The sequence below is a fragment of the Symphalangus syndactylus genome, chromosome 1, assembly GCF_028878055.3.
Source record: "Symphalangus syndactylus isolate Jambi chromosome 1, NHGRI_mSymSyn1-v2.1_pri, whole genome shotgun sequence".
In the NCBI taxonomy this organism is placed as follows: domain Eukaryota; kingdom Metazoa; phylum Chordata; class Mammalia; order Primates; family Hylobatidae; genus Symphalangus; species Symphalangus syndactylus.
Window position 1 is genome coordinate 17,362,933 of NC_072423.2, and position 13,229 is coordinate 17,376,161.

A 13,229-nucleotide genomic window follows, 5' to 3' on the forward strand; every position below is an offset into this window, starting at 1 on the left:
GAAAGGAAAACTCACAGTGTTTACAGAAAGGAGATCAATTATCCTTAAGCCAGGAATGGAGGTGTCTTAAGGTTTTAATCAAGAAGGGAGAAAGGGCAAGAGGTAGGTGAATCCACAATAAGTTGTTAAAACAAAAATATGCAAAAAGTGAAATTCTCAATAGCTGTTCAGCTCATAAAGTTAGTGCTCTTCAAAACTCCAAATCTGTCCCTTCACATTTCCCTGTTTCCCCTACAGCAAAGTTGGTGCAAAGTGACAATGGCTGGCCCGATGTACTCTGAGTAGCAATGATGCAGGGGTTCTTTATTATAAATAATTCAGGCTTAACACAATATGATTCTGTAATACACACACAAACACCAGTGTACACTGCCTCTTAAACTGTGGGCACTCCAAGATAATTTGATCGCTTGTTGAGTGTGTACCTGAATACACACACACACACACACACACACATACACACCACCCTATCCTGAGATACACCTTCAGAACCCACACATATCAATACCAATCTCTCACCTGAGTTTGAGTAAGAAATATAAAATGTCTGCAGAAGACAGTATTTTGTCTGCATACAATGTGTCTGTGAATAGTCATGTTGATGTATTTGAATGAATTCCCTGAAAAAAATGATGTGAGGTCTGTGTCTAGAATAAGTCAAGGTATAGCAGTCTAAAATTGGTACCGTGATGTTGATGACAATGACTGTGATGATAGTGATGATGATGATGATGATCACTCCACAACGCTGCATCTATTTTTGATAAATTTAGGGTCAATACACAAAGTGTTACATTATTAATGCTTTCAGTGATTGAGTTCTTAGTTTGGCTGCAAACCAAAAACTGACTGGATATTTTGCTATATATGCCTTGCTTACTAAATTTTACTTCTTTGCCCAAACAGTGGGTAAGGGACTGTACTCAACAGGTTGCTAGCTTCCCCAGTGAGACACAGGGCAAGGGTCTTTTTGACCTCTTAAACCTGGAAGCCCCTCTGAAAGGGCTGACTTGCTACCTAGAGAACAAGAAATGCCTTCCTGCCCTCATTCAAAATTGCACTTACCTGTGAAGAGCAAAGGGCACATTAGAACATTTCATCATAAATTATGTTTCATGTCAATAATTATCTCTGATGCAATCGGCCTCATATCCAGGCCTTTTTTTCTCCATTAGAATATCACAGACTTTTGTTTTTGAAAGCGTGAGTACTGTCCATAATAAATCAAATATCTGTGCACGTTCAATTATAATTATTTATATTTTGAAATTTAGTTTTGGACGTAAATCATACAAAACTCATCCTGTCCTTGGAGTTAAAAAATACGTTATTTGGAAAAGTTCATAGTTTTGAGTCCATAAAATTAGGAATATGTATTATTAACTATGCAAAGGAAATATTAATGTTTGGATAATTTCAATTTTTATGATTTGGGGTGTGACTAAGGCACACAATATTTGCTTAGAGTTTTACTATGTTATGGGACTCACTTAACTTAGTAAGCTTCACAGAATCAGCTGTGTGAAGTTTTGCCATTTAAATTCACTCCTCTGCATATTAGAATATTCTGAATAGAAAAGTATCTGACTTAAAAAAAAGTTCCCAAAATAGTCAAGGTGAATTTAATATTTTGATTTAATTTAAAACAAAACTGTTTCAATATCTAACTTTGAAGTTTACATTTCTCAGGTAGAAATGGAGGACAAAAGCAATTAACTTTTATATGAACACAATTTTATTGTTTTCTATGAAGGCTGCACTTTACAAAGGCAAAGCTCTAAACAGTGAACATAGCAAAAGAGGCTTTGTAAGTGTAAATATACATTTGCACACATCGTTAGGCAGAAATGGTGTTCAAGATGACATTTCAAACGCTGTGAATGCCACAGTTTCCCAAGAAGCATTCAATGCACTTTCCTTGGGCCCCCTATGTTATAATTGGGTTACATACTCAGTTTTTATTGTGTGAAATCCTGGAATGCTTGGATGGGGTGGAGGGGAATCGTAGAGACTCCAGGGCCAAGTGCACAGGAAGGGGATGCTCAGGCTACATTCTTCAGTCTCATTTTCATATGCAGGTGACTCTGTGATCGCAGACATACATCTTGTCTGGGACTTAACTCATCCATTAGTTTATACAGTCTGAAGCATCAGATACAATTGTGATTTCAAGAAGATCAAAGGCCGAGAAAAATGATCAAGCATCCAGTCGTAAAGCAAACGGCTTCAAAGGTCATGCTAAGAAGACGACTCCCTTCCACCTCCAGCTCTGCACCTCCCTTGGCTGACAGCTGTGTGGTGACAGACTTGAGCATTGTGTCCCGGCTGCGAGGAACAACCAGACTCCTGGAGAACCGCAGCTTTTCCGGCGGGTTCGTCCTTATATCCCTGGAAAAGAATGAGGCGCTTTCTTCTACCCAAGAAAAGCCCTTGAAACCTGGCCGAGGATCTGACTCTGGCGCCTGCTCTCTCTCGCCTTGGTGGGGCTCACGGCAGCGCACGTTAGCTCCAGGCTGGAGGAATGGGGGCGTTGCTGTCACCCAGCTCCGCACTCGCTCTTGGAGCCTTCCAGCCTACTACAGAGCTGCTGAAGTTCCAGAAGGGGCCCCTGTTGTCCTTGGGATACAGTCTGCACCTTTAATGCGAAACCCAGCAGAGGCAGCACCAAGAGTCAAGTCTGCCTTTCCCGTCCTCCTGTCCCTAACACCTGGCGCCGCCAACTCCCGACAAAGCGACTCCTGGTGCTTGGTGATCTGCCCTCTTTCGGGGATTCTACCGTACCTTTCTTCTACCCTCTAACACTACCCTTCTTTTGCTTTCTTTTTCACACAAAAATTAGCAAAGTCCTCCCCTCTTTTTCCCCTTCTCCAAGTCGGAGGATGCATCCAGTCATCAGGGAACACAGGAAAGGTTCTAGCTCAAGGACCCTTTGCCCCGGGATGCAGGAGCCTGGTAGAACTGGAACTTGGAGAACAGTGAGGTAGACACAACCAGAGTCTGGAACAGGGGCCCTTTCTTTCCCAGATGAGTTTCCCCTCGCTTTTCTGAATCAGCCAGCCCGGGTCAGCCTCCCAGGCCACCCTACATCGCGCGCTCCCCAGGGACCTCCTGCCCGTCCCTCCATCCTCCCCCTCGGGTCCCAAGTCCAGGCTGCTCCCGCCCAGGTGACCGCCCCTCCTGTCCCGCTGCCTCCCGTGAGTCCCTCCTACCGCCTCGTCTGGTCACTAGAATAGTTTTGAACCCTTGAGTTCTACACTGTTTCCCTCCCAAGCCAGGCAGCGCATCTCTCAAGAAGTAGGGAAAGGTCTCCATCAACTTTGCCGTCCCGGAGCAGTGTCCGCGGGCGAGCGCGGGGCACACACCTGCATGCACGCGGGCGCTGGTCCCCGGGTCGGGGAGCACTTGCGGGGCGCGGGAGCCGCCCTCGGCCACTGCGAAGGCGCCCTAAACTACAGCTAGCAGGGACGCGCGGCGCTAGGAGGGCATCAAACGGGAATTTCGAATTGAGCTTGGGAAGCGGAGACCAGAAAATGGTGATTCTAAACACACGCGAGCGTCGCCACACAGAGCAGTTCCACCCGAAGGGCGCACACTTTGGAGAACAGACCATCGTGGACAGCACCGCAAAGAAACCTCCTCCAAGGCACGTTCCTCGTTGGAACTGACAACCCCTTTCGTCTACTGACTTCCCTGCACGGTCGAAGACAGCCCGGTGCACTCGAGGATGGGGACTCAGGCGCTCCTGGAACCCCCAGGTCCGTCTGCAGAGGACCCCGGCAGGTGTGGGCCCCGACCTGGCCAAGCAACAAGCGGGCCATCCGCCTAAGGGCCGGGTCCCTCTCTGCCCTGTACCCGCACGGGTCACCTCTCCCTGCCCCCCCAGGCAGCCAGCCGGGCCGAACGAGCGCCGGGGAAGGAGCAAGCCGAGCGAGCCACTCACCCCAAGCTTCCTGCTGCGGATTTTCACGTAGCCCTGCTTGACTATGTCGTTAAAGTTGGAGGCCATGGCCAGCGCGATCGGGCTCCTGCGCCCCGCGATCCGCTCTCCGGAGTCGAGAGCCGCCGTCCGCCGCCGGGTCTGCGCGGGTCTCGCATCCAGCCGGCCGCCGCCAGCAGCAGCGCCGCCGCCCGCTCCTCCCCGAGCTCCGGCCGGTGGGGACGCGGGGTTGCCTGCAGGGCCGCCGCGGACGGGGAACGGGGCCCGGCGCCGCGAGCCGCGCCAGCCCTCCGCGTTCCGGCGCTCACCTTCGCTCCCCGCCGCGAGCCCCGCGCCGCGGCCCGCGCCGCCGCCAGCTGCGGGCGCCCCCACCGCGCCGCCGCCCCCGGCAGCACCCACGGGCTGGCGCCTCGCTCGGCGGCGCACAGCTGGCCGGAGCGCACCACCGCGGCTTCCCGGCGCGGGGGGAGGGGGCGGGCCGGGGGGGCGGGCTGATGCGCCGGCCCCGCTCCCTCCCCCTGGCCCGTGGGGTGGCTGGGCTCGGAGACGCTCGCAAGACGCGCTCCATCCCTCTCCGCGCGGGCGGGAGCGCCTCCGCCGCCGCGCGCCCCGAGGCCCGCTCCCCACCCGGCTCCCCGGTCCCGCAGCGCTCCCCGGGCGCGAGATTCCTAAGGACACGGCGCCTCATTCCGGGGCTCTAAATCTCCACTCGCAAGCTGGGCACCGGGGAAAGGGCGGTAGGGACACTTCCAACGCGGAAGGCCAGCGGGAGCGAGACACTTGTTTATTTCATTGGCCTTGTTTACAGTACATTTTTATTCCCAAGCACACGCGGCCGTTCCAGGTCTTTGCCCCGTTAGGAAGTGTAAATCGACGCCAAACCCTGCCTGGTGCACACAAAGAGACCAATCGTGCGCATGTGTCTAATCCTCCCGCAGCCTAGAGACAGGCAGGCGGGCGAGGCAGCCGGGCGCCGACGTCCTCTGCTGAAGGAGTGGAGAAGACCGACCCGAGTGGTTGATTTATGCATGCGTTTTCCTTAACTAGGACTAAAAGTGGCTCCTGGCTCTTCTGGGAAAATGGAGAACGTGGTTGTTATCAACGGATACCAATGACTTCTTGAAATGCTCAACTTGTACAAATAAAAAAGAACTTTCTCCCCTTAATGTAGAAACATGTGGTATTTTAAAAGTAGGTTTTTCATTATTATAAAGACATTTTAATTTTTATGATTATATTTTTGTGAAACATTCGAGGAAAAAGAGGGACATTGAGTTTGGGCCCGAGGCAATATATGGGTTTTTACTATAGGCTAGGACATTTAGTACTTACTTCTAAGAATGTTTCTAATTAGTAAAATGTATAAAGATTGACAACTTTTAAGGTGACTCCTGCAAGAGTTATATTTAATAAAAGTTCAAAAGATGATGTTTGTTTATTACAGTGAGCAGTATTTTTCCAGGGTCTCATTTAAAATTTCCTACCCCTGTTTGAAACACAATAATAGAAAGAAATGAAACTGAACTTGAATGGGGTTGGGGGGGAGGAAATGTAAAAACTTGAAGAGCAAGGTAGCATGTCCCTCACTCCAACCAGATGAGCATCCAAGGGAGATTTTTGTCTCATCCTTAGCAGAAATCTCCATCATGTAAATCAATGGAAATTCTTACTTGCTTTAACAGCACACTATTCCTATTCATTCATTAATGTGGGCTAGCTTTTTTTTTTTTTAAATAAAAAAACCTTCCACCGTGCAAAGTACCAGATGCTGGGGCAGATCAGATACTAAGAATAACATGGCAAAATCCTTTCCGCTGTCATTCTGGAATGGGCCCAAACTCTGACCTTCTCAGAAAATTTGCATAAACTCTCTGATAACTCCTTGTAATTCTTTTCTCTAAATACCTGGCACAGCTTGTCTATTCCACCCACTTTTTACTATTTCATACACTGCATGGCCATATTTTTTAGAAATGTAAAGACTGCTTTAGGTTTGTAAATGCTTTAAATAAGTGATTTCATTCAGCCCTCTTTGCAACCACATATGTTAAATGTGGTTGCCAGTTACTAGATGAAATTGAGGCGCAGAGACGTTCGGCTGCAGAGCCACACGTTTCAAGATTGATTTGAGGTCTATAGTGATTTATATGACCAATGACTCCTTCTCCTATTTATATAATCATCTGTTTCACAAGTCAATTATCAGTTCGTTGAAGTCAGGGATTAGTCTGGTCTCAGCAACAATCTTAGTGCTTACATAAATAACAGTCAGGTGTGATCAATAATCGTAGCTTTTAATGATTATGTATGTGATTACTGTGCCTACATTCATGTTTTTCAATGTCTTTGTAACACCCTAGCATGATTTCAATATTCTCATTTATCTTTTATTTTTAAATTTGTGATGCAGCAATTTTTATATATGTGTGTCCCTCTTTCTATGATCTTTATTTGCTTCTTGAAAGCACTAGGTGATCTGTCATGTAAATTTTCCCAATTCTGGATTTGGTTACATAGCATCAATTAAATATGTTCACCCAAATCCCACATTTCCTACTAATGTGACTTAGAAACTTAACCTGCATTCTCCTTTTTTTCAAAATAATTAGTAAAAGATGCTGTGTATATTCTACTGAATCATACCAAAGGAAAAAAATATGTAGCTGTCCAATTGATTAGAAGGTTAAAGTGTTGTCAACACTCATCTGTACATTATAAAATTATAAAATATAAATTATATGAAATTGTAGAATTATAAAATTCTCCACCAACCTTCCAGCTAGTGGTTTTTGCAGCCACTGATGATCATTGCGTAGATACATTATTTCATTAGGGATTGCAAAGTTGTGATTTTCTAATTTATCTTTATTCTTGAGTTTATGAGTATATACCCTCTTCTAAAAAAGAAACAAATAAACAAAAGTTCGTTCCCTCACAAATTAGAGAATTCCCCTGAAATAGACACCCTATAAGAAAGGCAGGCTTGATTCTTAACCATTATCATCCATGTTTTAGAAATCTTGAATGGGTTCTAGCAAACTCAAAATGAATCCCTGCTCCCTTTGGAATATCATTTTCAAAGATGTAGTTTTGCATATTTGATGTATTTCAGGGCATCACAGTCATTATTCTTTTTGATGTCTGAACTACCCCATCTTAGGCGAGAACGAGCTGCTTCCATAGACATTTTTGCATTTTGAACAGGTAGCCATGAACTTTACTGGCCTGGCTGTGATCAATAACAAGGTATCCCATGCTTATCTATACATTTCCAACTGCACACCTGGAATTCATTATTTCTTTTGGAAACTTCATTTGTTTTAATGAGAAATGAAATTCATTTACCATAATTTGTTTGCTAGTGGTGTTTTTGGCTACTAGTTTTATGCTTTTCAGTTATAAAGCAAGGGACTTTTTTTTTAATTTCAGAAATATATATTAAAAGAAAACTTCTCACTTTCAAAGGATATTTTCAATTCAAATTAATGTTGACATATTCCATATTTAAGGATTGCTTCTTTTCCTTTGAGATACTCACTATGTGAAATATTTACAAGTTTCCAAAGTCAGACGTATCAAATAAGGCACATTGAGAGAGATACAGCTCTCATTTCTTTCCCTTCCTCTCTTCGTAAGAAACAATTTTTATTAGTTTTTGGTTTGCCCTTTCACTGCTTTTTTTTTTTTGACAATATAAGGAAAGACATATATGGGTACCTATTTTTGTCTTTCTTACAGAAAAAAAGAAAAGCATACTATTCAACGTTTTATTACTCCAGTAGGCAGCCCCTAAATTGGGCCCTAAGACTTGATATTGGGTCCTGTGTAATTCCTCCTTCTCAGTGTGGGATGGACTTTCCCGTCCCCCACCCCCACCCCCCCACAACTTCTAATGAATACAGCAGAAGTGATGGAGTGTTCTTCCTGAATTAAGTTATAAAAAGACTGTGGCTTCTTATGTGCTGAGTCATCTCTATTGGATTGCTTGCCCTGGAGGAAGCCAGCTACCACAATGTGAGCAATCCTATGGAGAGGCCCATGCAAATGAGCCTGTAGGGTGACCATCTGAGGCTTTCCAAAAGCCATGCGAGTAAACTCAGAAATAGATCCGCCCAGTGGCTTTAGGTGACCACACCCTGGCAGTCACTGAGAGAGCCTGAGCCAAGACCAGCCAGCTATGCTGCTCCTAGTTGTTTTTCAACAAAGGAAACTTTATTTATTTGCAAATTAATAACTAAAATAGACTTTGGTATGTGGAAGTAGGGTGTTGTCTTAACAACAACAACAAAAAACCCTAAAATTTGAGAATGATTTTGGAACTTATGAAGAACTTGAGAAGAGTATTAGTAAAGGCTGAAAGTGTCTTCAATGTGTTGTTTGTAGCATTTTGGACTTTGAGGGCACTGAGTAAGCTCACACAACAAAGTGAAGAAAATATGATTGAAAATTGGAAGGAGGAGTATTCTGGTTATTTAGTGGCAGGAAATTTAGTAGCAATGTTCCTTGCAGCTATGTGGAAACTAGAAAATGTATGTAATAAACTCCCTGATCTAGATAAGAAAATCTCCAACCAAAGTATTTGAAGTGCAACTGTTTCTTCTTTCCATTTAGTAAATTTTTGTTTGTTTGTTTGTTTGTTTGTTTGTTTCAGACGGAATCTCACTCTGTCATCCAGGCTGGAGAATGCAGTGGCAAGGTCCTGGCTCGATGCAACCTCCACCTCACAGGCTCAAGTGATTCTCCTGTCTCAGCCTGCCGAGTAGCTGGGACTACAGGCATGTGCCACCAAACCCGGCTAATTTTTGTATTTTTAGTAGAGACAGAGTTTCACCACGTTGGCCAGGCTGTTCTGGAACTCCTGGCCTCAGGTGATCTGTCCATGTCAGCCTCCCTAGCCTCCCAAAGTGCTGAGATTACAGGCATGAGCCACTGTGCCTGGCCCCACTTAGTACAATTTGAGAGGACAGAGATACACTGAGGGAAGGACTGTTAAACAGAAGAGAGCCAAGAACTGATGGTTTCCAATATTCTCACCTTCTCCAGACTAGGATGCTCAAATAAATAAATGACAGCTGAACAAAGATTTCATCCTGGGCACTGACTGCCATGACTATTTAGTGTTAAAATAATGTCAAAGGAATGAAAACAAAATATATTTTTTAAGATTTCAGAAAATCAATGATTTTATGGTCACACTCTTGGCTTTATCTTTACACCACATTGTCGTGGCACTGCTCTTGATTTGATCTAATGAAGAGATTCACAGGAAACCCACAACATTCTTGAAAGATTTATATGTGCTGAAGCATTGCCAGACAAAGATAGTCTACAATGAGGAGAGGCACGTGGATTCCCAATATTCTACTGACAGGAAGTAGGCAGAGAGAACAGGTCAGGTGCAGAAACATGCTACATTAAATAAATAAATATTACTCAGAGGGAGGAACCACGAGCCTAGAAGGGAGAGCAAAGAACCTTGGAGGATTATACCCTCACCCTGAGAACTAGTCCAGGAACTTCCAACATTTTCCCACCTGGATTTCGGAATTATCATGGACCAGTAATTGCTTGCCTTCTATTTTCTCGCTTTTCAAATAGGAATGTGTATAGTGGTTGTATTATGCTTGTCCCACCATTGTTGGATATATAGTAGGCAGATAACTTGTCTCTTTAGTTTCAAAGGTTTGAAAGAAAAGATCTACAGTTGAAAAACTGTGCCCAAGGCATTACACTTGAGAAGCCTCATTTCTGTTTCATATAACAAAATTTTGTACTTTGAGTTCAGACTGTAGTGAGTGAGAATTTGAAGGTCTTAAAAGGGGTTGGCATATTTTGCACACGAGGGACATGAAGCATTGAGGGTCGGGGCAGCCTGTGGGAGGCAGCTTTTAAGATGGGTCTACAACCTCCCACCTCCTTACAATCCCCTCTTTGTGTGTGGCTTGGACTACTGAATAAATTCTCAGTCTGGCAGAAGTGATAGAATGTCATTTTCGAGAATAGGTTATCAAAAGAATGCGGGTGTATTTCCTAGGTATCTCTCGCTCTCTCCTTTTTTCCTTTCATTTGCAAAATGAATATACTCCTTCTCTATGAATGTCATCTAAAAGTATTATTTAGTTCATGTTTCTAATTCAAAATATTGGAAATCTAAAAATACACTCTAGATCTGTCCTGGCACTCATTTTTAGGGAATTATGTTTTTTGAAAATGTATTTTAAGGATGTTTAGTTTACTGGGCGAGAGACTGAGTTAGGATACCCTTGGCATCCGTTTTCACTTGTACCATGAGATAGCGAAAGATATGGCTTCTGAGTATACCTTTTGAGACTCCCTGAGATGAACCTACTCAGGTCACTCACCCACAGATATCTCGATCTTCTTCTCATAATGACAGATTCCTGTTCAGGTTCATTTTTATTCTAATGTCTAATAGTTTCCTCCTCAATGTGGGACTTCATATCTCAAAGTGCTAATCCTCAAGCAACTCCCATACACTTGCACCTCTATCTATAGTCTCCACACAACCACTGGAAGTCTGGGACATCTGAAGCCCAATCTTTTAAACTATTTTTTAAATTAATTGTTATCAGATTGGTCTACTTACTCCTTTAGTCTAAGTAGGAAATCTTCCTCTAGAAAGTGTATCATTGGAGATATAGATACATATTTTATTCTTAGGTCAGTAATAGATTGTTCTTTTCTTCTTGCTTCTCCTATACAACCACTTTTCCCCCGACATCCTTGTTGCTGTTGGTGATTAGCCATACCCACCCTGATTTTAGCTTCTGTGGTATCTTGTCACTTAGTTAAATTAAGTTCTATCAATGTTTTTCCTTTTCTATCCCAGTTGCTGTCTTTGTTTATTTGACAGGATTTAAGATATTCAAATTACTTTGCTACCCATACCAACACCATCTTACAGAGCACCCACTTCTATCTTTACAAGATACTGTGTTTATGATTGAAGATTTTTACATAAATATTTAATCCACTTATTTAAACTTATTTGAGGGAAAACCGACATGACTACATTTCTGTTAATGTTTAATATACATTTCTTGAATAGATCTTTATTTAATATGAATAGCCCATATATTATCTGCTGATAATAAATATGTATTTGCTTTTGTTTTTGTACCTTCTATTCAGCTGAATAGAATAGTCCGTTTTTATTATAGAACCACTTATTTTAGTCATTTATAATAATTACATTGTGGATTTCATATGCTTATAATGGTGGTTAACATCTGTCAATGCAAGTTCATTTCCCATCCCAATGTATGTATTATAATTGTTCTTTTCAAAACTTGTGATACTGAAGTTTTATTCTATAAATCCCTCCCATACCCTCCCCACACTCCCTCTATTTCTCATTGGATTTGCTTGCAATTATATGATTATTTTTCATTAAAGTTTGAGTAAATGCATATATTTCAAATTTTGAATTTTCCTATTTAGATTATGAGTCTGCTTCCTCTTTCCATAAATCATACTATTTGACAACATATTGCAGTATTTTAAAATATACACCATGTTTACATATTTCTTTTAAACTTATTCTTTGGCACATTTTTTGCTGTCATAAATAATATTGTTTCCTTCATTAAATTTTATCACTGATGATAATATTAGATTATTGGAAATGCTTTTATAGAAGTCTCATGGAAAGCTCCTACTATTTAGAATTGATTTTAAATTGATTTTCTTGCATTTTTTGTTCAAATAAAAATAAAATTATCTCCTGTTCAGTATTTTTACTATAATATTTTTTATGTTTTTATTTGCAATAGGTATAACTTCTGGAACAATGTGAAGTAACAACTGCTAATGCTGTCATTCAATAACATTTTTGCTAAATAACAATTTGAGGAGGGATTAAGGATTAAAATGTTAACTATTCAGATAAAATAAGTCTTCTCAAATCTTATTTTATAAAGTACTTGTTAATCAAAATATTTATTAAATTTTACTAAATGTGGGCGAGGCGTGGTGGCTCACGCCTGTAATCCCAGCACTTTGGGAAGCCAAGGCAGGGGGATCACGAGGTCAGGAGATCAAGACCATCCTGGTTAACACAGTGTAACCCCATCTCTACTAAAAAAATACAAAAAAATTAGCCAGGCCTGGTGGTGGGCACCTGTAGTCCCAGCTACTCGGGAGGCTGAGGCAGGAGAATGGCGTGAACCCAGGAGGCAAAGCTTGCAGTGAGCCGACATCGCGCCACTGCACTCCAGCCTGGGCGACAGAGCAAGACTCCGTCTCCAAAAAAAAAAAAAAAAAAAAAAAAACTTTTACTAGATGTGTCTTTTGTATCTGTGAAAATCATACGATAATTTGTATCTTAAGTTTGATAAACTAAGTACATTAGTGTATTTATTTGTGTTGACCATCTTCAATTTCCTAAAGTACAGTTTGGTTAATCAAGATTAATAATCTAATGTATTCAATTTGATGGGATAAGTTACCTGTGATTAATGTAATTATTTTATAGTTGCCATGCAGTGTTCTGTGTATTTTTTAAAAAAGAAAATAGCAAATTATATTCCTTTTTCTCTATTCAGAAACATTTTAAATAAAAACTGATTTGGTCTATAGAAGTTTGACAAAATTTTTGGCCCCATATATTTGACGAGTTAATTCTTTTATTGCTTTAAACTCATCTGAATTCAATGAGTCTTCCAGGTGTACAAAAATTTTTCTCTGCTAATTTTAGTGATTTACGTAATACAGAATCACAAGTATCTTTAGGATTTTAAAATTAATATTTCATGTTGTATACAGAATTTTAAAAATCTCTCATGTTTACAGTAGTAGTATCTTGTTTCTAAAATTTTGTATTCCTTTTTTTTTTTTTTTTTTGAGACAGAGTCTCGCTCTGTCGCCCAGGCTGGAGTGCAGTGGCGCGATCTCGGCTCACTGCAAGCTCTGCCTCCCGGGTTCACGCCAGTCTCCTGCCTCAGCCTCTCCGAGTAGCTGGGACTACAGGCGCCCGCCACCACGCCCGGCTAATTTTTTGTATTTTTAGTAGAGATGGGGTTTCACCGTGGTCTCGATCTCCTGACCTCGGGATCCGCCTGCCTCGGCCTCCCAAAGTGCTGGGATTACAAGCGTGAGCCACCGCGCCCGGCCTTCCTTTTCTTCTTTCTTTCTTTCTTTTGATTATGTTTACCAGGAGTAGGTTTACTTTTTCTCATTAATCAACTCATATTTTTATTATTTAATTGCATTTTTCATTTCTCTTTTACATATACGCATAGCTGTCCAAAATCTTTTATAAAATGTGTAACTA

The 13,229-nt window shown here is 42.1% G+C and overlaps 1 protein-coding gene across 1 annotated transcript in view; it reads right to left on the minus strand.

Moving 5' to 3' along the window:
- The window catches only part of DOK6 (docking protein 6), a 426,698-nt gene extending 422,090 nt beyond the window's left edge, over positions 1 to 4,608 (minus strand). Inside the window, exon 1 of the mRNA XM_055296826.2 lies at positions 3,941 to 4,608. Within this exon, the coding sequence (XP_055152801.2) occupies positions 3,941 to 4,006 (66 nt within the window). The 5' untranslated portion in view covers positions 4,007 to 4,608. The remainder of the gene's footprint in view (positions 1 to 3,940) is intronic.
- Between the last annotated feature and the right edge of the window lie 8,621 nt (positions 4,609 to 13,229).